This window comes from Callospermophilus lateralis, chromosome 13, assembly GCF_048772815.1.
Source record: "Callospermophilus lateralis isolate mCalLat2 chromosome 13, mCalLat2.hap1, whole genome shotgun sequence".
NCBI classification, from domain to species: Eukaryota; Metazoa; Chordata; class Mammalia; order Rodentia; family Sciuridae; genus Callospermophilus; species Callospermophilus lateralis.
In genome coordinates, this window is record NC_135317.1 from 36626239 (window position 1) to 36652576 (window position 26338).

The 26338-nt window shown below is 35.0% G+C and overlaps 1 protein-coding gene across 1 annotated transcript in view; it reads right to left on the minus strand.

Moving 5' to 3' along the window:
- The window catches only part of Malrd1 (MAM and LDL receptor class A domain containing 1), a 638713-nt gene that overhangs the window by 573661 nt on the left and 38714 nt on the right, over positions 1-26338 (minus strand). Inside the window, exons 5-8 of the mRNA XM_076872892.1 lie at positions 20639-20735; positions 7225-7326; positions 6254-6400; positions 810-976 (exon numbers count right to left, since the gene is read on the minus strand). Of these exons, the coding sequence (XP_076729007.1) occupies positions 810-976; positions 6254-6400; positions 7225-7326; positions 20639-20735 (513 nt within the window). The remainder of the gene's footprint in view (positions 1-809; positions 977-6253; positions 6401-7224; positions 7327-20638; positions 20736-26338) is intronic.

The window sequence follows — 26338 nt, forward strand, 5'->3', positions numbered from 1 at the left end:
GTTGAAAAACGAATCTAGCTGATGTGGAAGTTTCAATTGCATTAACTCCAAGTGACCTAAGCCAGAGGAAACTCACTTGGATGCTTTTCCTGTCTTCCTTTCTTCCACAGTCAAAAATCCTGCAATTATTCCCAGATGCTTCCCATTTGTAGAATGACTGCTCTTTACCCCATGTCTTGTTTATTCTCCTCTATAAATTCATTATTCTTGCAATAGAATTTCTCCAAGTGTTCCATGTATTTTCACACTCGTAGGGGACTGCTTCCAGTTAAAGTTAGGTTAAACGAGCCTAAATTGGTTTATACACTAGTATAATAATTTCTACCATCCCTCTACTTAATGAAACATTTTTTTAATACAAGTGATTCATTTGTCTGTATTTAATCAGTAATTATCAATCTTTGAACATGTATCAACTTATACCAAAACAAATAGCTTACTTCTAATCATATTTATACTTCTAATAATATATAGATCTAAAATCCAAAACAGATCATCTCATAGCTTTGGTGCACAGCTAACAACATAGAATCCCAGATATTTCTTTTTAATAGTCTATAATTTCTTAACTAGACTTTCATGAATTTTAATAGTCATGAAATAATATCTTGCAAATTATGACATTAACTTTTGTACGTGATAGTCCTCTGTAAACTGACCTCTGAATCAATCTTTTTAAAAGTATTGTCAAGACATAGCATACTTAAAGCCTCCAACCTACACAGAACTGAGAAATAGAAGCACAAGTTGCCAAGAATAGAAATTCCACTCATTCAATGAATTTGAAATCAGCACTAGCTTCCTCTTACCTCATTATGGTACAGTCCCACTCTCAGGACACCATTTTCCATGCAGTAAGAGAATTGAAGGTGGCAGCTCTTGCCCCAGCAGTGACACAGAGAGCTGTTTAAAAAAGCCCTGCTGTCTAAATGGCTAAGAGGGAAAGCATGCGTGGCCCCTACCCACACAAAGTAACCTAAAAAACAGAGGGAAGAGAAACAGTTTAGGAAAACAGCTGCTTTCTGCTAAACAAAATATGTTATTTCTTAAGATTTCAAAACCAGGATTAAAATTATGGGATGTTTAAAATTTATTACATAAACTACAAATAGCAAGTATTTATTTTCATGTGATTTTTTTGGAAAGGTATTAAACTATTTACTAATTCTTAAAATCAAAATTGGATGGTATCTTCAATATTGAAATTCAACATTGTTTTATTAAAATTTGTGTGTTTTGGTTCTGGGGATTAAGCCCAGGGGCACTTAACCATTGAGCCCCACCCCAGCCTGTTTTATTTTGAGACAGAGTCTCACTAATTTGCTCAGGGAATCCCTAAGTTACTGAGGTTGACTTTGAACTTACAATTCCCCTGCCTCATCTTCCCATGTCTCTGGTATTTTAGGCATGAGTCACTATCCCTTGCCTCAATATTCTTTTAAAAGAAATCTGTGATATACCATCAAATTACTATCATATTCTTTTAAATTTCAAAAGGAGTTCTTTATGACTCAAGAATTCCTCCTTTTTCTCTCAGAATTCTTTCCCCTTTTGATTATTTTTCTACTTTTTAAGTTTAAAAACATCTTTGTAGTTTAAGACAAAACAATATAAATGATGTCTTTCTTACCAAACAACATGAAAGTATCAGATAGCTACATCTGCATCTGCAGGTTTTATAGTGCATAAAAATATTGTCAACTGATTTTTTTCCCATTTGATATCGAAAACTAATTTAGACTATTCCTCAACTCAATAACATTGGCTGTGCAGAAGTACAAGGAAGTTTCTATGGTTTCTTTATTTTTCAAAAGTAAATTCTGCAATGCTTCATTTCTTTGTAAAGTTAACAAATATTCCTGCTGTGTTTCTAAAAACTATAAACTTTAATAAAACTCTTACTAGAAATGTTAGATTTTAATCAAAAGACTACAGTAAATTAACACCTGATCTCTGATTTAAACACAAAGAAAGGAGAAACAAAACAGAGATCAAAAAGAGACAAAACATTTTACAAGGTGAAGAAGGAAAAGATTTGCCAAGTGGGGAACAGAAATGAAGCCACAGGACTCTTAGACTTTGGCATCAGAAGAAGCTTGCGGTAACTTGGAGTTGACCAATGAAAGTGTCACAAAAGAGAGATGAGCTCAATGAAGTCAGAGAATAGGACTAAGGAAGTCTGTTCACAAAACATTCACCATCCTAGACTCTAATCAAAGAAATGTGCAAAACTCCAAGAATTATCATAAAGTATGAAACCCTAATTTGTACTGTTAGTCAGATAAAGTTTTGAGGAGCTAAGTAATGTTTTTAAAAAAATCATTAAATAGAAAGGGTTAAAGGCAAATAGAAAGAATAGAGGGGATGGAAAAATTACAAATCTCAGTTAAAAGGAATCTGCAAAATTTCTGGTTTGGGGACCAATATGCAATGAGCTTGGAAGTTCTCAGTCTTATTCATTTAACAAGAAACATCCTGTGCAAACAGAAAATCAACAGTTCTTCACAGATCCATCCAAAAAGTGAGGTCACCATGAAACCCACAGCCTGGTAACCAGAGAGGCATTTGAATGCAGAGAATCACAACCCTCTAAAGCAGAATCCCAGTATACAAAGCTCTGCTAAAAGCAAAGCTCTATGAAAAAACCTGAACAACTGAGTGTGGATGAGCTGAGGAGTTAAAAACTCTAAGGGAACACTGTTCTGAATTTTACCTCCAGGAGTCCTATGAGGTCCACACCGTGAAAATTAGAGAAAAGTCCCCTCGGGTTTGCATCCAAGAAAGAGGAAAAATAGCCATTTTGAAATGCTCCTCGACTATTCTCTTTCTCTTATCAAGCCCTGAACTCAAGAGAGACTATTTCACTACAATGTAAATCACAAGGGTTTAACCCAACCCGAGTCTAACCTGACTAGGGACAAGGGAAATATCCAACTCCAATCCATTCTAGCCTTCCTATAGGGGCAAGGAGAATTCCCAGATTCAGCTCCCTCTAGCTTTTCTTTCTCCTCAAGTCAAGGCAAGGGGAGTGGGATTAAGAAGCATTTTTGAAGGTCATAGAACAGGGACTCATTCCCACTGAAATCGGAGGCCTATTGATTACAACGACTGTTCCCCTTCCCCTCACAACATACCACCATGTCAGTAAGGCTCTTGGACAATAATGGGGGGATACAATCACAGAGCTATGTGTCTCAGATATTATGTAAAAAGTCTGCAAGGGAGCCCAAAGACAACAGAGAGGGAAAAAACAAGAAAGTCAGGAAAAATTCATCCTCAGATATAGATAGCTACAGCAGAGTAAGCAGTCTAACACCTAGCCAGATAAAAAAAAATAGTGTGAGCTCACACTATTTACCTCGACACCCTTCACACAATAAATTGCCACTTTTTTGTAAATTTGACTCTCGGCAAAAACATTACAAGGTATACCAAAAGGCAAAAGCACAATTTGAAAAGAAAGCAAGATCAGAACCAGACTCAGATATGGCAAGAATATCTGAATGTTCAGATGGGGAATTTAAAACAACCCTGATTAATATGCTTAACATTCTAATAGAAAAGGTAAGATAATGTAGGCAAAGAGATGGAAATTTAGAGTCAAAAACTGTAACATAAATGAAGAATGTGTTTCTGGATTCATTAGAAAACTAGTCACAGGTGACGAAAGACTCGGATCTTGAGGACATGCCAATTGAACTTCCAAAACTGAAACACAGAAATAAAATTGTGGGGAAAAAAAAAAGAAATAGACTACCCAAGGACTGTGAAGAAATGGCAAAAGGTGCAATGGATGTGAAATGGGAAGACAAAAAGAAAAATAAAGGAACAGACATAATATTTGAAGCAATAAGGACTGAGAATTTCTCCAAATAGTGTCAGCCATGAAATCAAAGATCCAGGAGACTCAGAAAATGCTAAGTAGAATGAATGCTAGAAATAAACAAACAGAAAGAAAGAATAAATTTCATATATATCCAAAATGCAGAAAAACAAAAGAAAATGTTTTGATAGAAGCCAGAGGGAAAAATATATCTTACCTATCAAGGAGCAAAGATGAATTATAAAAATCACACAAACAAGGATAGAATGGAATTAAATTTTTAGTGTTGAGACCACCACCACCCCCAAATTACCAACCCAAAATTCGTGTCCTAGGAAATCATCCTGCAATATGAAGGAGAAATAAAATTTTCTAAAACATGAAGGAATCTGCTTTGCAAGAAATAAAAATAGTTCTTCAGAGAAGGAGACAATGATATAGGTGAGAAGACTGGATCTACAAGAAGGAAAAAATAGCATTAGAGAATAAATATTAAGAATAAAGCAATAATTTTTTATTGACCTAAAAAAATAATAATTTGGTCAAGAGAATAATATCAATATTATGTTTGATCATTATATTTTATGTATAAATGAAATGCATGGTAACATTAGTACAAGGGTTGGGAGAGAGGAATTAGGATTATTTTGTATTTATAAGGTACCTGTACTACCATAAAAAGTACAGGATTATGAATATGCTAGAGTGAACCCCACCATTATGGACAGCTACAATACACTAAATAGAAGAAGGAAAACTGAAATTAAACAAGAAGAGCATCATTAAGCATGCACAAAGTACAGAAATTAAATGTCCAAAAGAATATAATCTAGACTGAACATAGTTACAGAAAAAAAAGTGTTTCAGGAAGCAGCACTAAAAATATAACTCAAAATAGACTAAATAGTACAGAAAATTCTAAAAAGGGCAGTGAAGTTATGAAGTATAAATTATTAGTGTCTCTTTAGTATATCTAATAGGAACAAAAGAAGAAAAGAAGCAGTAAAAATCACTTGAATAGAATAACAAACACTTTCCTAAAGTTATGAAATAATGTGTTATGAGCATTGAAAAAATTTAAAAACACCTGCACTAATCACAGTGAAAATTTCAAACATCAAAAAAGACATTGTAAAAAACCTGCATTAAATTGAAATAGATTAAATGAACTCAGACTTCTCAATTATAGTAAGTAACTATTTGAATAGAGAGGGATAATCAACAGGTACTTAGAAGGAAAATATTTTTAATTCTAAAATTGTCTGACCAGATAACTTTTTATCTGGGAGTAAGACCAATTTAAAAACATTTTAAGTTGATAAATCCTAATGGAGTTTATCACCACAGATCTTTTATTGGTAAAAGAACAGTTAATTTAGAGAGAGAGAGAGAGAGAGAGAGGGAGGGCGCGCGCAAACCAAGAGGGACCACAGGAAATTTGAAAAGCAATGGTAAGAGCCTGGAGATGTGGCTCAGTGGCTGAGCACTTGCCCATCTGCAGGAGGCCCTGGGTTTAATCCTCAACCCCCAAATAATACATAAAAATAAAAAGCAGTAGTAAAGGAATGAAACAATAAAATACATAGTTGTCATAATTATAAACATAAAAAATTAACTTGTTGACTTAAAACTCTTCTGAAAATGCTAAACTATAACTCAAAACCAGAAAAGGGTAAAACAGTAGTTAAATCATGTCAAGTTTTTTATCATATTCAAAAAAACACAGATATACTGAATACTTTACATTTTGGTAATAAAATTTAAGGTGTTCAAATTAAGAATAGACATAATGGTAACATATATAAAATTTGCAAACCATTGATTAAAAAATAAATCAGAAGAATGACCATATTCCCATCGCACCACCCCAAAATGACAACAGGGAGAAAAGTAAACAGAAAGTACCAATTTTAATAAGAAACTCACTGACAGAACAAAGAGCCTGTATATAGACTTGGTAAAAGTCAACTGATCTCAGCAACTATGAAGGCTGAGGCAAGAGGATCTCAGATTCAAACTCAGCCTCAGAAACTTTGTGAGACCCTTAGCAACTTAGCAAGACTCTGCCTCAAAATAAAAATAAAGATTAGGAATATAGTTCAGGGATAAAGCAGCCCTGGATTCAGTCCCCAATACCAAAGATAAATAAAATCCATAAATAAAGTCTTAATTTTTTTTGTTCATACAAAACTCAGTATCTCCTGACAATAATAAAATAATAAATTTGCAAACTAAGAGAGTTAATATATTATATAACTTTGCTTTAACAGCATTGTAAATATGATTATTTTGTCACTTTCAATATCTATGGCATAATATACTTTCAATAAAATATGATCCTCAAAACCCCACTTTAATGTCTCATCACTAGTTACAATAAAGCACAATTCTAAGACTTAGACATAAAATACATTGTATTTTATTTGCTACCTTCATCATTGCTAGTAAGATTCTGCTGAGGTGCAGATTCTATTGCTGTGAACTCCCTGGTTTTTGTGCGTATCCAAGAAATTTGCCCAGCAGATGCTTCTGCTGTCCAGTCACACATGTCAAAGTCAAACGAACAGGGTTGACACACTGCAGAGGGAAGAGGAAGATTTTAGCAGACTATAATAGCTTACCAAAGTGATGGCTCAACCAGGGTTATGTGGGTTAATTAACTCAGAGGCCCACACACACACAATCTGGAAATTTGACCTGATAAGCAACTCTATTTTACCAGAGGTCTTCAGTTAATCCAGATGAGCATCTTTTCCCATGAGAACAATACACATAAAATAAGACACTCCTAGTTTTAATTCTATCACCACTTTGATTTCCATTTTTTAAAATGACATAATGCTTGATCTTACCAACTTTATAGAATTAGTTTAAATTACGTGTTATTCATAATTACGTTGGAAATTTTTTTTGTACCAGGGATTGAACCCAGGGATACTTGACTAGGAAGATTCTGCTGAGGTGCAGTAAATTTAACAGATGAAATTTCCACATCCCCAGCCCTTTTTAATGCTTTATTTTGATACAGGGTCTTACTAAGTTGCCAAAGGCTTCGCTAAATTGCTGAGGCTGGCTTTGAACTTTCCATCCTCCTGCCTCAGCCTCCTGAGTCACTGGGATTACAGATGTGTGAATGCAGCCAGTTTACATTAGAATTTTAAAGGAGAAACATTATGTAATTGCAAGATGATCTTCAATGGAATTGTTCTATAAAACATCACCTTCAATAGATGTACTAGTATTTTTCACTGTTCTAGTAGATTACCAACTCCAATAGAGTACAGATTTAACTAGGATACTAAGACAACAAAGGCCAGCAGATGCACATTCCTATGACTAGTCGCTGAGTCTCATAAATTGTGTCAGCACCTACAAGATGGGCATTTCATTTTAACACTTACTTCTCAATTCTTCACCTGTGGAATCAAATCTGCAGAGACTCATATCTGGATGACATGATTCCTGCTCGGTATTCAGTGCTTCTTGACATGGTAAAATTTCATCTGTTAAATTTAAAGAATGGCAAGACATGAGATGCGGGTACCCTGGAAAGGCTCATGTTTCTTAAAATGTTAACATTCATTCTACCATGAATTCTCCACTCAAGTCCTCTCTAAGGTATGGCATCGTCATCCCTTAGGCAGCCTTACTTTACACACACACACACACGTAAGTAGAATAAAACAAGCATTGGATGTCTCTGTATTGTAATCATATCTCCATGGTGACTGGCAAGCCCCAAATAACAATTTCTGTGTTTCCACAAAAGTAAGAGACCTACCTTAAATTTTAAAACGAAGAACTTGTAATTACAATTGTTTGTGTGTCTAATATAATAGATGGTGTCCTGTAACTGGAAGGAAGATCTGCCTTGCAACTATCTTCTTTGATGCCCTCTTAAATTGTGCCTGTCTTTTGGGGTTATGGACTTGAAAAGGACATGAGTGTGGACTTGACATCCTTCTTGCTCCTATTGATAATTCTAGACAATTCTTGCTCTCGCCTTCCTAATACCAGGTTTTGACTCTTAACATCAAAGGGCTCCCCTCACTGCACCTGCTTGTTGGAGTCATCTCAAACTTTAGCATACCACCTCTTATTCCCTGAAGATGTGGGGCTTGGGTTCACTTCACTCATTTCAGTATCCACTTTCTCCTTGATTCCCATTTTCTTGATCTCTCCTTTCTGATGATCTCAACGGAGAACTTCAATGAAAGGGGATCTACGGTGGTAGATTCTTCTCTAATTAATATGGTCATCATTAATGATACATTTCCTTATTTTCAAGTGGTCTATGTCCCAATCATTACCCAATCTTTCTAGCTCATTCCTTTTATTATCTCAACTCTAACACTACAGTTATGTGAGGCATGACAATATTTCAATCAATGACAGACAATCTATAAGACAGTGGTCCTGCAAGATTTTATCACCCAAGGATCCCATGGATGTCTTATCTTATGTAAGTATGCTCCATGAAGTTTGCACAATGATGAAATTGAATAATGATACACTTCTTAGAGTGTATGTGTGTCACTAAGCATATGACTATACTCTGACAGCACCAGCACCTACCATTTCAATTCCTTTCATCCACTATCACTTCTTTATTTCTTTTATTACAGATATTAGACAGGAATTCATTCATTGGCCCTTTCCATGGTTTCCTATACTCTCCTGGAAAAAAACTCTAGTAAATAAAACTCTGCACCAAGTCCAGCCTATATCTCTGCTGCCACATGGGTATGGAGAAAGGCCCACAATGAAGGTGACTGATAGCTTCGTTCTCACGACCACTCACTTCAGTGGATCATGCCAATCCCGATTCTTCCCTTTTCTTCAATTGCTAGAAATCTATTCAAAAATTTCTATTCCTTCCTTAAAATTTCAGTGATTCCTACCATCTCATTATTCCTCAGCTCTTCATCTTTCTGTATATTTCACTGGGAAAATGAGAAAAATCAGAAGAAATCTCCCCAGATTCCATGCCTCTCTCTGCCATGCTGTCCATAATCCTTTTCTGTAACTGGACAGAAGCCCATGTTCCATTTGGGGTTACTCTTTCCATCTGTACAGAATTACATCTCCTCTTGCCTATTGAAAGATTCATTCCAGCAATTTTCTTTTCTCTCTTCTATATCCACATGTTCATTTTCTCTGTAAGATAATTACTTTCCACACCCAAATGGTCAAAATTTCATCCATCTTAAGAAAATCTTTATTATTGACCCAACAACCTTTAGCTAACTTTTCAAAGTGCTATTTTTTCTCAGTACTCCAACTCCATATTCTATCTGCTCTCTCTTGAACCTATCCCAGTGAATATTTTAATCAAGGCAAAATTTATAGCATTTAACATTCACCATTTAAACCATTTTACTTTTTGTCATGTGTCTGGTGCTAGAGATTGAACTTAAAGTCTCATATGTGTTAGGCAAGTACTCTACCACTGAGTTCCATGCCCTAGCCTTCAAGGAATCAATTTTAAAGCATACAATTCAGTGGCTTTTGTACTTTCATAGTGTTAAGCAATCATCACCACTATCTAATTCCAAATCATTTTCATGACCATAAAGTACATTCCTATCGCCATTAGTAGTCCCTCTCCATTATGGTCTGGATCTGGCTCATGTGTCGGAGGCTTAGTCTCCAATGCAGCACTATTCAGATATGGGGCTTGGGGGAAGTGATTGGACCATAAGGGCTCTAACCTCATCAGTGGATGAATTCATTAGTGGATTCATAGCTAGGTGGACTACTGGGAGTAGTCAAAACTATAGGGGGTGAAACATAGTTGAAAGGAGTGGGATTTTGGGGGGGTGCCCTTGAGGACTGCACGTATCCCTGCCCCCTTTCTTGTTCTCTCTCTCTGCTTCTTGGTCACCAAGATAGTTCCCCTCCATTATTCTTGGCCTTATCACAGACCTATAGCAATGGAGCCAACCAACCATGGACTAAAACCTTGGAAACCCTGAGTCAGTATAATTCTTTTCACCCTTAAGTTGGTTTTCTCAGGTATTTTGTTAAAATGACAAAAAGTTGATTAACACGTTCTTCATTCTCTCCTCTCTTTCAGACCTTGAAAACTACTAATCTTATTTTTGTCACTATGGATTTGCCTACTCTGGACATTTCGTATAAATGGAAACATATACTAAGTGGATTGAGGGCCTACTTTTTTTTACTCAGCATAATGTGTTCAAAGTCCATCCATGCTGCAACATGGATTAGTATTTCTTTTTTATTATCATAATTTTTCCCTTTACCACTCCACTGAAACTGCATATAATCAAGTTCAACCTCCATATTGCTCTACCTAATATTATTTTTTTTCTCTTCAACCTACTTATTTATCAGTACTATTTGGATTATACTTAATTACTCCTTCCTTTTTGAAATTTTTTTTTTCCTCTGGGTACCAGCACATACTTTTTTCCTAGTTTTCCTTCTATATTACTAGTTGTTTTCACTCAGTCTCCCTTGCTGGTTTTCCCTCAGTTCCTCAACATCAGATTGCTCCAGAGGTCAGTCCTTGATCTTTCCTTCTCTACCCACTCACAATCTTGTTAGTATCACACTGCCTCGTGCCTCTAAAGTTTTTCCTAGATACTAATGACTCTAAAATTCTAACAGAAACTCAGACCTTTGGTTGGATTCTAGCTCAGCTGTCCTGGATGCAAACACTCAGATGGCTAACAGGCACCTCCGCAGAAGTCAAGTTCAATGTAAACTTCTCATTTCTTTCTCCTCAAATTTCTCTTCAAACAGTATTTCCTGTCTAATGTTCAGCTAAGGACAACCCTATCCTTCTAGTTCAGGCAAGAAATTTGGAGTCCCCCATGACTCATGTCCTCTCTCACAAAACATATTTTTCATCAGCAAATTCTTATGTGCAAAATGTATTCAAAATCTTACCACATCTCATCACTTCCACACTACCCCCAGCTCTGTCGCAGAGAAACATCTATTTCTAGATTATAGCAATTACTTCTTAATTTGCTACCTTGTCCTTGGCCCCATTACTATCATTAGAGGTGTCAGTCAGACTATGTCTCTTCTCCTTTGAAATCCTTCCATGAGATTCCATTCTCTGTGAAGAAAACATTAAAATCCTTACCGTGATCTTCCTCATGCAAACCAGGCTTACTCTTGCAGGTCTTTGCATTTAGAGTTTCTTCCAATAAGCACAGGCTTCTTCACCCACCCCCTGGCTTTTCTGATCAGTTAATGTGCTTTTAATGGAGACAGGCTAAGGATTCTTTTCTAAACTTCACTATCTCATCTTACCTCTGGTACTCTGTATTTCAGTTTTACATTTTCTTGTTTTCAAATATCCACCCCCACCCCCGAACACAAAATATATTCCTTATTTATTTCTTAAATATTTTATTTTCTGACTAAAATGGAAAATCCACAAATGGGATGATTACTCTTTGTTTTTCAATGGCTGTTTCCCCCATTCCTAAAAAAAATTCATGGCATAATATAGGTGCTAAATATATATTTATTTAACTAATGAATAAATAAATGACCCTAAGAAAAATCCACAGAAAATTTTTAAAAAATTGTAGGCCATATAAAAATTACTTATATTTTATTTGTGATAAGACTGAAGCAGTTGGTTATGAAAATGATTTACTAATACATCCATAATCCGGTTTCTCATAACAGGAGTTTACAAATAATGAATATGAAAATCCTCTTGAGTGTAAAATATACTAAAAATAAAACTGCATAGGCAATTAATACAATGTTTGCAATAAATGAAACTAAGATTGCACAATAACAATTATCATTAAACAATTAAAACTGTAATTTTTGTAGGTTCATATAAGAGCTACAAATCTTTTGTCCCCTAGAGCTACATAATTAAATATTGGTCATAGTTCAATTAAATGTTGTATAGTACCTCTAATTTGTCACATAAAAAAATATCAAAATAGTAAAGGCCAAATTGCATGGAATTAAAATATATCTTGTGCCAATTGGCATTTAATACTTTTTTTTTCCAATACCAACTATTTTTAGTATCATTGGCCCCAAAACTGGAAATTATACTACAAAAATTATGGTATGTGTGGTGGTATGGTATGCATAAATAATAAATCTCCCAGACATACATTTTTATTTGAATGCATTCAATCCCAGAGTCTGAAACTTTTTAAACATATCACTTATTTATATATACATTCATATTCATTCATATTTTATCTCTTTCTCTCCATCTCCCTCTCTCACTCATTCTTACATTGCACCACAATTTGTAGGAGAATATTTGGAGGAGTTGGTTAAAATCCTTCATCAATGATGCATAATCAATAGGAGGAAGCCTGGCCAACCATTTCAAGGTCATCATACCAATGAAGTCACATGCCTAAGGGCTGTCCTCCTTGAAATCTTATCTCGCACAAACAGATTGTGTGAAACTGGCTAGAAACTCTGAAATGTTACAGAATGAAGTCCAAGTCTCAAGGCTATTGCAGGAAAAGTTACAATTGACACCAGTTTTGACCTCAATTGTTTTAGACAATTTCGTTGTCAATTTTTTAAAATTGATAATGGATTTCAATAAATACTTGGGTCTTCAAACTTAACTGAAAGTTAAGAAAAAAGGTAACAGGTCTTTAGTTATTTAACTAGATTATACACACACACATATATATCATAAAGATTCTAATTAAGGGATGACTTATATATTTGTGCCATTTTACAAATGTCTGAGGCATGGTCCTGGAAAGCCAAAAATATTCACAGAATTTCACAATGTTCTGATTTTGAGCCACAGCAAGCAATCTTTATAAAAATTATAATCAGCAATTTATTCAAGAATCAGTGTTATTCAAGAATCACTGATTAAACACATTCTTATTTAATCACAGTCACAAACCTTGATTTGTTTTTTATACTTGCTACCTTGATAGAGTGTAGAGAAATTCACTTTCCAATAAATGTAAAATGAATTTTTACATCTTGGGAGGGGCAGAGGCTAGAATGGTAGTATTCGAAGGTATGAAAATAGTCTTAAGATTTCTCTAATACTATAAAGAGACCTTAATTTTATTTCCCAACCCAACATGCAAAAGTATTCAGACACCATGAAAATACCTTTAACTAAGCATTTGTAAAATTGTTTGCATTTTCATAGTAAACAGAAATATACATATACATATATACTTAGTATACTAAGATAATAACAATTTTTTTCTGCAAATTGCCCAATGAATTAAGCAACATATAAACTTCTCAGCATCATTATCACTTTAACTTAAAAAGTGACCATTACTCTTTTAAATTTATTTCTAAATTTACCTAAAATAAAATTAATATTTAGCTCTTCTCAATGTCTTTCATCAGTGTTTTGCAGTCTCCCAAATGCAGATACAATATTTTGTTAGATGCATAAGAATTAACTTTGATTCTATTATATGGGGTTCCCTTTTCCTCATTTTCATTTTTAATCAGTTATTGATATTATGTGAAAATAAATATGATTTTATATTGACTTTGCATCTTGCTATCATGAAAAATTCATTTACTAGCTCTAGAAACTTTGTAAAAATAAATCTGTGCTCACTTTGGCAGCACATATACTAAAACTATAATAATACAAAGGAGACGAGCATGCCCCTAAACAAGGTGACATGCAAAATGCAGTGTTCTGTAGCTTAAAATTAAGTAAATTCCATGAAACGTTATGTATAGATAATCACATTACTTTCAGAGACATTTCCTCCTTCTGTTCTAATTAATTGCCTTAAGAATATCGCCAGACTTCCAGTGTGTTGTTGCCTAGAAATGATGAGTGATTCCCATATTTAGAAGCAAAGCATGATTCTCTCATCATTGGGTGTGATGTTAGCTGTAGGCTTTTTGTACAAAACCTTTATCAAGTTAAAAAGGTTCATAGGTTCGCTGATGTTTTGGATCATGAATGTATTTTTAATTTTGTCAAATGCTGTTTTTGCATCTACTAAGATCATAACGGGATCTTTTTCTTCTTCAGTCTGTCAATATGGTGAATGACATTGATTGATTTCCAAACATTGTACTAGCTTTAAATTCCCTGAATGGTTGCACTCTATTATCTTTTTATATATTGCTGAAAGTTTCATACTATTTTGCAGAAGACTTGACACCTGAGGTTTTCTTGTATTTTTGCCTGGCTTTTGTGTTGGGGCAAAGTCATTGTTTCAAAATAAGGTGACAAGTGTTTTCATCATTTCTGTTTTCTGAAATGGAATGTACGGAACTGGTGGCAATTTATCCCTACATATGTGATACAACTTACCAGTGAAACCATGTGGTTCTAGAATTTTCTTTAATGAAGATTTTCATTATGAGTCTTATTCAACAAACATGAACCTCTTCAAGTTACTGCTTTCTTCTTAGTGATTTGATAGTTGGAGGCTTTCAAGAAATTTATCCATTTTAATTAAATTGTTGAATTTATGGGCATAGAGGTATTTTCAGTTTTCCATTATTATTATTATTATTATTATTATTATTATTATTATTATCCTTTTAATGTTTTTATGGTATTGGTAATGTATGTCATGTCTCCTTATTCTTGGTCAGTTCAACTAGAATTTCACCAATTTTATTTATCTTTTAAAATGATCAACTTTTCTTTCAATAATTTACTCTATTTTATATTTTCAACTTTATTATTTACTACTATATATATGTAATTTTCATAGTGCTTATTCTTACCTTATTCTTCTTCTACTTTCTTTAGATAGATAAATTACTATTTTGAGACCTTTCTTCTTTCTTAACAAAAACATACATATATATATATATATATATATATATATATATATATATATATATAAATTTCCTTGTAAGTACAGCTATAATTATATTCTACTATTATACAACTTTAAGTAAGTTACGTTCACATATTTATTCAGTTCAAAATACATGGTTATTTCAAAGTATGTTTTTAAAAGTCTGATGTTTAAATTCCAAATAATTGTGGATTTCCTAGTTTTGTAGTTTGATTTCATTATAGTCAAAATACCTATTTTTGTATTATTTCAGTTCCTTTAAGATTCTTAAAATTTGTTTCATGGCCCAAATATTAAGATTCTAAGCCATATTGGCGCCTGATAAAATTTAATAATACTGATCCCATCTTGAACATTCTAATGTTTTGTTTACCATTGATTTTTTATTAGTTTTGATTTTTTTAAATGTTACATCTAAATATTCTTTATCTTAGTCTGTCCAGACTGCAATAAAAAATACCATAGACTTGGGGCTTCAACAACAGAATTATTTTCCCTACAGATCTGGAGGCTGGAAGCATAAGATAAAGGTCCTAGTGAGAGATCTCTTCCAGGCTTCTGCATGGCTGCTGTACTCAGTGTCCTCACACAGGAGAGAAGGACCCATAAGACACCCACAATGAGAGAGACAGCATCTTCCTTCTCTTTTGAAGACACAGTAGTAGCAAATGGGGCCCCATCCTTAGGATTTTACTGAATTGCTTCTTAAAGATCCAAACTTTACATTACAGTCATAGGGACATTAGGATTTCAACATAGGAATTTGGTGGAGATGAAGGACACATGTAGAGTCTAGCAGTAAAATTCTAGCGCCTCCTTAAATATTGTCCTTTGGCTGTATTGCTGCACCCTTGGACCCTTGCTGCTGACTATCAATGGCTAATGTTGCATATGCACATTGTATTCTGTTCTATTTGCCCTATAATTATTATTTTAATAAGTGTCAATTATATCAAATTAGTGAATGATTTTGTTCAAGTTTTCTATATTCTTACTGATTTTATGTATTTGTCATGATTATTGATCTATATATCTATGTATCTATCTCCTGATATAATTGTGGACTTATTTAATTCTTTAAATTGTAACAGTTTTGACACATATATTTTGGTGTACTGTTGTCAGGTGTGTACATGTTTAGGATTATATTTTCTTTTTTTTTAAAGAGAGAGTGAGAGAGTGAGAGAGTGAGAGAGAGAGAGAGAGAGAGAGAGAGAGAGAGAATTTCTTAATATTTATTTTTTAGTTTTCGGCGGACACAACATCCCTGTTTGTATGTGGTGCTGAGGATCGAACCCGGGCCGCACACATGCCAGGCAAGCGCGCTACCTCTTGAGCCACATCCCCAGCCCCGGATTATATTTTCTTAGTGAATATACCCTTTATTACTATATAATGGTCCTACTTTATCCCTATTAATTTTCCTTGTTTTGAACAACAATTTTGACATGAATATGGTCACTCCACCTTTCTTTGATTTGATTACATGGTATATCTTTTTGCACCCCTTTATTTTTGGTTAATCTGTACCATATTTAAAATGGGTTTTTATAGTCAGAATAAAGATGATTCTGATTGTTGTTCCAATCTCATACCATCTGAGTTCAGATAGGAATGCTGAGACCACTTATATTCAGTGTAATAATTTTATGATTATAATTTGTTAATTTTATTTTTTACTTGTCTTCGAGGCTTTGATTACCCTTTGTTCCCTTACAACCCATACTCCACATTTCTGTTCTCTCCTTCTAATTCTCTTCACCTTTAGTGTATTATTTCAACTTCTGAATATTCCGATATGTTCAATTTTGTCATTAACTTGTGTTTATTGTTCATTCTAAGGATAGGCATCTCTTAGTTTAACACTCAGAGCTGGTTAGCATTTCAAATGAGATATAGAAGTGCTACAGCCACAGAATTTTATGTTCCTCACTTTATTCTATAATTATATGTGTATAGTTATATATATATATATATATATATATGTGTGTGTGTGTGTGTGTGTGTGTGTGTGTGTGTATGTATGTACATACATATACACAATCTTTAGGAGATAAAAGAATTCTATTTATTCAGTTATTTGTGATTTCAGTTGTTTTTGTTTTATTCTTAAAGCTACAAATTTTCCTCTGGTAATACTTTTTGATTTTTTTTCCACCTGAAACATTTCCCTAGTATTTATTTCAGAGTAGGTCTTCTGGTGATGAATATGCCAATGGCTAAAAGACAGAATGTAGGAGAGGGAAAAGATTTTTGGGGAAAAATATAATTTAGTTCAAAGCAGGTTGATTTTGAAATTCTGTAGCAAATACATTTGCCCATTAAGTCCATAAACCTCTTCTTGCCTTTCTTTATTCCAGAGGCTAAAAGCTAAATATTCACTTTTATTACCTTCTCTAGTAATTCAAGTTACTATTGTAACAATTGTCAAGCCAATGACATGGTCAAAGATATAGCCCCTGCCTACCTCGACCTTCTTTCTGCCCTAAATTTGACAGCTCTGGTGATCCTTATGATCGTCAGGCAATAAGCATAAGGCAAATGGCAGAAAAATCACTCAGTCCTTGACTTTATCAGATTTGGAGTGAAGAATGCCAACAACTGCTTCTTTTTTCACTTCTGAGGTCATTTAAGCAAACTTGTCTATTTTCTCACACCTAAATGCATTCTGATCTTATCCTCTGTTGGAATAGGGTTTTCTGATGGAAAAGCGCAGGTTGGTTTGGCTTTGCCTACAGGCCTCTGATGGTCCACCACTACCCCAGGCCTTCCTGAGACTGAAATCGCTGACCCTAATCAGCTGGGACTCTGCTCCAAAGCAGTTGTTGCCAAGTAAGACTATCAACGAGGAACCAGGACCCATGGTTCCTAAATGCCAGTCCTGTTCTTTGAACTTGGTCTTGCTCTCGTCATAAAAACTATCCCCAGAACCTTGTTGAAAATGCAAGCCACATGGTTTGTGATTCCCACGTAGCAGTTCTGGAGGGAAGCCCAGAATCAATCATCCCCCCATGTGATTCTGATGATTAACTAGGTTTATTCTGCTATGATAGTGCTTGAACTGGACTAGAGAGTCCCATTTAGAAATTTAATGCTACTTAATTTTACTATCTCTCATATTCCTGTCATTTATAAAATGTAACAACATCCAAATGCCAATGCTATCTGATAATGCTTTATGCTTTTTCTCCATTATTAATATTTCATAATGCTGTGCTTTCCTTCTGAAAGTTTAAATATGCTCTCAATTCTTATTTTTTTTGGGGGGAGGGGGATAAAACTCTCCCTGCACCCTCACCTCCAGAGAACACACTATGTGACTTTACTTAAATCTTGCCTTTCTCCAAAAGAAGACCACTTCTTTTGCAGATTTTCCAAGAGATGGTATAAAACACAGGGCCTAAAATTAAGGTTATCATTTTTGTAGATACCTAATTTTGCTTCTATACAATTTTTATTCTTGTATGTGAAAAACATCTTGGTTCATGACATCCATTTTAACGTCACTGGTATCCATGCAGGTCTACCTTCCATGGATAATTTCAGCCTTGAATTTCAAAGTCATCTTCTCTAGTCCCGAATCTTGTCATAGGGTATGAATTTAACAGCCATGTGAAAGGCATAGGCAACCAAATTAGTCTTAAAATTCACTGATGCCTCATCTCTTTAGTAAATTTCATTTCTACACCATCTCAAATGCCTTATGATTACAATAATGTCTAGAACTGTTGTCTTAGAAACTGTAAAGCTCAACATTTTACAATTTGACCACAACTTTTGCTTGAATGTTCAAATTTCCTGATGTTTACACTCCAAGTACAATTACACTTTTTTTTTTTTAACCTTCAGTAGTGAATTTTTAGAGGTCTTTTTAGGGCTTACTACAAAATCTGGCATTTGTCTTCTGAATATTTATTATGGCCCATCTACCTTGGCCTTTATCCCAGTATGTGGATCATGGGCAATTAGGGAAATGACTTTAGTTCCCAGAGCCAATGATGGAGAGAAAGTTCATGTCAGAAATGATAGTGGGGTCTTATTACAGGCAATGTCAACTCCCAAGCTCCACCCAAGAATGTTCCTGTGCAAATCTGTAATGTCAATACAGTTTCAATGGCAGCCACCCAGCATGGAGAAACCCCAGCTGATGGCTGATTTCATTGCCTGTTTTGCTTTTGAGGGTAATTAGCTAGACTGGCCAATGAACAGGGCTAGTTTGGCAGGCCCAAATTTCGGCAGAAAACTATAAAACTGAGAAGTATAAAAATATTGCTAAAGTGATCAGGGTCAGAAATTAAATGTCTCATTAAGTATCAAACACAGGCTGGCAGTGCTCTGGATCCAGAAAACCACACAGGGTAAGAGAGGGGGTGTTTAGGGGAGATGGGAACTTAAGAGCAGTCAGCAGTTGAGTTGGCTTTGCCTGCACCTAACCCTGTGTTCTACACTGATAATTTGCATCTCTTCTGATAAACCAAATCTTCTTTTAGTGAAAAGGCGTTGAGGTTGATGCTTCAGTTATTTCCTTCTAAAAATGGGAGGAATCTGCAATCTCTTTCCCTGAAGTTCTCCAATTGAATGATCTATCTTTCAGTTTATGGTACTGGGATTTCTTACCTGATATATACTGATAATACAAAGATGAAAAACACCTTGAAGTGCTCCAGGGTTAGAAAGGGCTGTAATCAGCCTCTGTCTTGGTCTGGATGACAAGATATACATATCTGTAAGCTCTATCCTACCAGCAAGAATGCTGTTTAAAAATCCAAGCAAGATATAGAAACAGAGATCTTTGCTTGGTCTCAGGAAAGCCAACACATCTTTTTATGGTTTTGAAATATCAGTTACCACAACTGCTGAATTTTTGTATCAGATTAGAACTTGGAATCCCTCTTGACAAAATAGCTACAATTTTTTGGAACTGGTTGATAGTGTACCCAAGGGTTCATGAGTTGGAAGCTTGGTCCCTAGCATGTCAATATTGAGAGGTGACAAGACCTTTAAAAGGTACAATTCAGTTGGAGGTCACTGGATCCCTGGGGGCACTGCCTTTAGTTGGAGTAGACGCAGATATTGTGGGATCCTGGTTAGTTCTCATGAAAGGGTTGTTATAAGAGAGCAAGCCCATCTTTCTTGCTTCCTGTTTCAACATACGACTTTTTCCCTCTTATACACTTTCCTGCAATTATACATTAACCATGAAGTGATTCTTTCATGGGGTCCTTACCAGAGTCAATCAGATGGTGGCACTATGCCCTGGAACTTCTAGAACTGTGAGATAAATTAACCTCTTTTAATTATAAAACACCCAATCATGGGTATTTTATTATAGTAACAGAAAATGGGCTAAAATAAAAGCTATCTGTATTCTGCTGCATTGTACCACACTATAATAAAATTTTAAGGAGGAATAGTTGTGGTGTGTATAGACCTATACACACATAGGCTTTTTAGATTAAATTTTTATTTTTGCTTGGTAGATTAACCAAATTCTAATTTTAACAATAATTTTTTCCCTTTAGGAACTGGGTAAATGAGGAATTGAAATTATTTAGTTAAAGGCCAATAAGAATATATTTTAGATATATGTGATTTATCAATGTTTTTGTTTCATCTTAATTGAAAATAGATTACAACTAATTCTCCCTCCATTTTGTGTCTTGCACTGAAAGAATCAAGATAATTCTCTAAGAAGACCATTTTAAGTATATGGAAGCCAGTTTCTACCAATCTCCTAAAAGGCACAGAGTTAAGAATTAACTAGCCAATATAAACATTGCCACACGATTCAAATCTGCAACTAAATTGCCCCATTCAGTCCTTTATAGCATCAGAGTCTGTGATAAATAGCCCATCTTCACTTTCAAAATAGATCCAGTCACTGTTAAACAATGTATTAGAACAATGGAAAATATCCCATACTAAAACATCAGGCAAAAATACTGAGTAGTTCAAAGTCTGACAATGTTTAAATTGCACTGTCTTTATTTTGCACAATAAGGATCAAAATGAAAGAAAAAGTTCTTACCATGTGCAGGCAAGCAGCCTGAACTGAAAGATATGTCATCAATAGCTACGACTACATCCTGTTCATGAGTTGCAATCATTTGACCTTGAAAGACAACCTGCAGGAGAAGAGCAAAACAGAACAAAACACAAAGCAAAGAACATCACTGTGCCATTGTTACAGAAGAACATCAACAAGTAAGAAACATGCTACTTCCTAGAAGCACTTGAGTTACCATCATGCCAATTCCAAGAAAAAGGAGTCAAAACAAATACTCTCTAGAACAAGAAAATGTGCAGTCATCACCGTACCACACGGGTGTCTGGCAAAGCTAAGGTAACATGTTTGTGAGGTGAAACAAAACTTATCTGATTTCTATCCCACAACCATCTTCATGTTTATTCCCCATGTGGCCTGTCCATATGTTTAGCAATTACCATTTTTTGAATACAGGTTTCATTTTAGCATCTTTTTTTTTTTTTGTACTGGGGATTGAACTCAGGGGCACTCGACCACTGAGCCACATTTTGTGTTTTATTTAGAGACAGGGTCTCCTGAGCTACTTAGCATCTCACTTTTGCTGAGGATGGCTTTGAATTCAGTATCCTCCTGCATCAGCCTCTTGAACCACTAGGATTATAAGCATGTGCACCACGCCTGGCTCTGATTCTTAGCATCTTTCAACCATTCCCCATTTTCACTTCTGATTCTTGATATTTGATTCCCAGTATTGCCTTTGATATCCTCGTGTTGTATTGTTGTATCTCCTGTGCCATTATCAACACATAGCTTTGGGATATTGATGGAAAATGCACTGTTTGGCAACTTGTTAAAATGACTCACTTTTATGTTGTGATATGGAGCCAGCCCAAGTCTACACCAGGAAGAAATAATCTAGTATGATTAATCCAAGAAATCTGGAAAGAAGTCACTATCCAATTTCTAATTGCCTATTAGAAAGTTGGTGTGTTAGTAGAGTTTTATTCTGCCTCACTAATGCATATCAATGCTCTTTGAAATCTCATCTACAGATGTATTGAAAGCATGCGTATTGTTCAAACTTGCTTATGATATAAACACCTTTATTTCAGAAACTCAGTGCTACTTCTTAGGTTCACTGTTGGTGTGGATACAGTATGCCATAGCAGATCATAGTGCTGTGCCGTATTCACTTTTATTCTTGTCCAACACGTCATTCTAACATATTTCTTTCCAAACAGGAGTCACTTCTAATTCATAATATGCTTTGTTTTCTCCTCAAATTGGATGCCTTACCTCACTCGTGTTCCAACAGTGTTACCTGAAGTCTGCTTCTCCCCCGCAACGCTCACAACTCCAATTAGAACTGCATGCTCTTCTAGTGCCATGTCCAATCAGACCCCTTAAGCCTATTTTTCTTCCATTCCTATCACCACTCCTGTACCCTGTTGCCCAACCTATTGAATTTTAAATTACTTTTTGCCTTAATCCTCTTGTTAGGGTTTGAAACAGATATTCTGTACTTATTTGATTCTGTTAAATTACATGTTAATTTGGTATAACTGAAGAAACTTATTGTGAAAACTGGCTGCCATTTGAGCCCAGGGACTCAGCAAGAGGAAAACATTTTTTTTTTCTCAGAAGAAGAACTGAGAAACATATTTCTCTATGTGTAGGGAGATTTACTAATGGCTACAAAACACAAAGTCCATCAGGCAAAAATAAACAACCTAAGTAAATAGATTTTTCTAAAAAGATTTTCCAGGGATTTGGGCTAGGACATGACAAAATGGCTGAAGATACAGGTCTCAGGAAGAATCATCAACAGTCAGAGGCTGAGCTGGCTGCAGGGAGTAGCCTTTCTAGGAAAAGTGGTGTCTTCCTTTTCTTGTGTTTTCTAAAATTTTGTCAAATATTTTTTCCCCAAACACAGACAGAAAGGGAAACCACACACACACACACACACACACACACACACACACACACACACACAGAAGCAAATCATAAGGGGGTAATGGAGTTAGGATCTTGGCAACATCTCAGGGATCAGACACAGCCTGCACTGACCCCTAGCAAACATGAGGCAACTTTCTTTTTCCCCAGGTATTTTGAGAAAAGATGACCCCTGAATGTAGAAAGGGGGGGGGGATGTCAGTGCCAAACCATTTGATTTAAATGTTAGAGGAAGGTGCAATGGAAAATGAGTCCCAGACATAGGGCCACTTAAATTACATTAGTAACAACGTGACTAGAAACTCATAATCATATGTATGGCACTAGAGTTGTCTGTAATGGTAGTATGCATTCAATTTATTTCTGAAGCCAACCTTCAAAACATCAGAAGAGTCCAGTAATTTTTCCCCATCATGTCTTCATATAATAAATAGTTTTGAATTATAACTTTGAAAAAAGTGAGGGTAGAATTTTAAAATTAAGGAACAATTGATAATTTTAATAAATGACTCATTTTTTGGTTTTTATTAATTAAGTCTATTTTTTCTTAGGAAGAGGCTGCAGAGAGCTCTTCAGTGTTTTTAAATAAAATATCAAAAAAATTACAAGGAGATAATAGCATATTTAAAAACTATTTCAGAGCTGGGGTTGTAGCTCAGTGGTAGAGTACTTACCAAGCGTGACAAGGAAGTGGGTGCGATCTCCAGCAAAAAAAAAAAAAAAAAAAAAAAAAGTCTACAATTCACTATCATTTAGTTTAACAATCCAAACTACCAACTTGAAAACTACAGTGATATGTTAGTAATATAATATTTATTCCTTCCTATAAGATCCCTGCAACAACCATCACCAAACTTTCAAAGAATCTTGCAGACAAAGGAGTGGGGCAGATTTCATTTGAATTTGTAACTGAATTTTACTGCATAGTTGATTTGTTTTATTCTTTGCCTTCTTGAAAATTTTAGAATAATATAAACTTCACTGCTTACATATGCAAGTTTCATAAACATGATTGAGATTCCTCACCACTGTGTAATGCCTCACATTATTTCTCCCAACAAGACAGAAGAATATTTAATAAGTTTGATGCAACAGATTTGACCCAATCTGGAGGCTTTGTTCTTTCTCTTTTCTCCCATATTTTCTAAATTCCCATAATGTTTTAACATGATACAGAAAATTATTATGGCTTAGTGACTAAGTGATTATATGAAATGAAACTACACTAGATTCTAATCTGATATGGGATTTAGGAGGTTATTCACCTCTTGAAACTTAGAATCCTCCTGTTAACGATGGTGTAAATCATCATTCAACCTGAGAGGATTTTCCTGAAAGGCCAGTTAGATTATGTGTACAAGAGACTCAACATAATTTCTCACATATAAATGCTCAACAAGTACTAGTTGTTATTCCTTTAACGTCTTCAGAAACTTTCTGAAATGCTGCCTCCTAGGCCATTGCTTGTTTATATAGTTGTATTTTTTCAGAAATTATCCTCCCTCAATTTTATTAAGGGATAAACCTAGAATTTTACAGATGAACACAATAAAATCCCCAAGCAGAGCCAGCTCTGGACACTTTCTCAAAAGTCCATGCTAAGCTGGAATCTAGCTGGGCTTTTAACTACCAGAAGTCAGCAAGGAAGGGAAATTACAGAAAACAGAATAATTCTCAGGGGCTCGTGAGTTGATGAGGCAGCAAATGCTGTGTGGAGATGCTGATTACAAAATTCCCTCAAATAAGCCTCTGACGAAAGCTTTTTAGGAATAAGATACTAGAGGGTGGCAGGCCATATTACCAGCACAGCACATCTCTGTGGCCCACCGAACAATAGCAAATGAACATCTGCTCTCTTGCTGACAGGATAAAACCAAAACATACCTGCAGTCTTAAAAGATTGGTGTAGTGGAAGGATCCCAACAGAATCGCACAGTTTACTGTTTTACCCAGCCTTTAAGGTAGAAGCACTGTTCCTATCAGCAAAAAAGTTATTTGGGGAATTCTTTTACCATCAACTCTGTTTAGAAGTTTTAAAAGATGTATAAATAGTGACAAAGCATGTGTGTGTGGACAAGATTCTCATCTCATTCCTTAAAGTTGATACAGTTTTGGAGAGAAAAAGCAATTCAGCAAATTCTCCCTCCCAAATCTAGTCGATGTGACTAAGTCCCCACAAAAGCAATCTTGGTTTAATTTTGTTGCTTTTGTTGTTGCTATTAAGAAAAGACAGACACCAGGGACCAAGAAGAGAAGGGTTAAAAATTAAACTAGAAACTTCTCTAGCAATTAATAACAAACGCCCGAATTTTCACAGTGAACTAGAATATATTACCGTTGTTCAGAGGAATTCATTCTGGATACCACACCTCACCAAAGCCACAGATTTGTTCAGGGTCCCCCCAAATGTCAAACATCTTCTTTTAACATGGTGCTAGAGGACTTCCTTGCCCAGTGCATCCCAAGTACCTCAAAAGAATAACTCATTTGTAGGAAGACTTAAATGCCTGATGTCTTAAGTGCCTTTTACCCCCAGTAAACACACATAGATACTTGACTTCAAGAGAGTACAAAGTCTGGCTGGGCATGGTGGCACATGCCTGTAATCCCAGCAGCTTGGGAGGCTGAAGCAGGAAGATGGCAAGTTCAAAGCCAGTCTCAGCAACTTAGTGGGGCACTTAGCAACTCAGCAAGACCCTGTCTCTAATAAAATATTTTTAAAAGGATGGGGATGTGGCTTAGTGGCAATCCCCAGTACCCACCCCCCCCCCAAAAAAAAGTACAAAGTCTCAAACTATAGAATTGTGATTCTTCTTAAGTCTATGTGCCATTGGAACATCTACTAAATGATTTTTTAAATCTCCCTTTGGTGACAAATTGGTGCCAAATTTACCAACGCCAGAAAATTCCAATTTGGGTAATTTTATGATGTCAATTAAGAAAATATTCCCTTCTTGTATCTTGTAATTTGACATTTACAATGAGGTATCTTGCTTATTTGTTTATCCTTTTCCTATTAATCACCCAAAATAGCTAAAGGCAATATTGAATTAAATTCATTCCCTATTTTAAACAAGTACTAAGGTCATTACATATCAGATTATTTGCTGTAGAATGAAATTATTATTAAATCATAAAATCAATTATTATATCATCCTAAATTGATAAAGGACACCTATGGGGAGTAAATTGATCTACAAACCAGGTCAGGAAGCAAATTGATTAGGAATAAAATGCTTTAAGTGACAAATTTTGCTTAGCTGTCCCAATGTTAAAATATATACCACTTTTACAAGAACTCTTGCAATAATCATAGATTAAAATTTCTACCATGCCTAAGTGTATTAAGCTGCATAAAATGTTTGTCTTATGTAAGCTTTCATTGGATTTAATTCTCGAAATTATTTAGGAAAATAAAGACTGTGATGAATCGAGCTTGACCATGAGATAAATGTGACAATTACTCTCTTTCAACACCATTCGGAATTAGTAAAGTCAAACAGTTTCTTTCCTCATTACCAAAGATTATTCTCTTCTCTCAAAAGCATGAGAAAACTCTGAAAGTAAAATGATTCTAAGAGAAAAGAAATGAAAAGAAAGAGGAGGTTAAAAAAGCAAGGAAAACACAAAAAAATCCAAAAAAATTGGAAAATGACATTATAGTTTACAGATACATCTATATATCTTAAAATGTATCTACTTTAACTTATTACACAAATTCAAGACTTCACTGTTAAACTGTCTTTTCCTTAGGGTGACCAGCACATGAAAGTCCTTGGAAATCCCTCA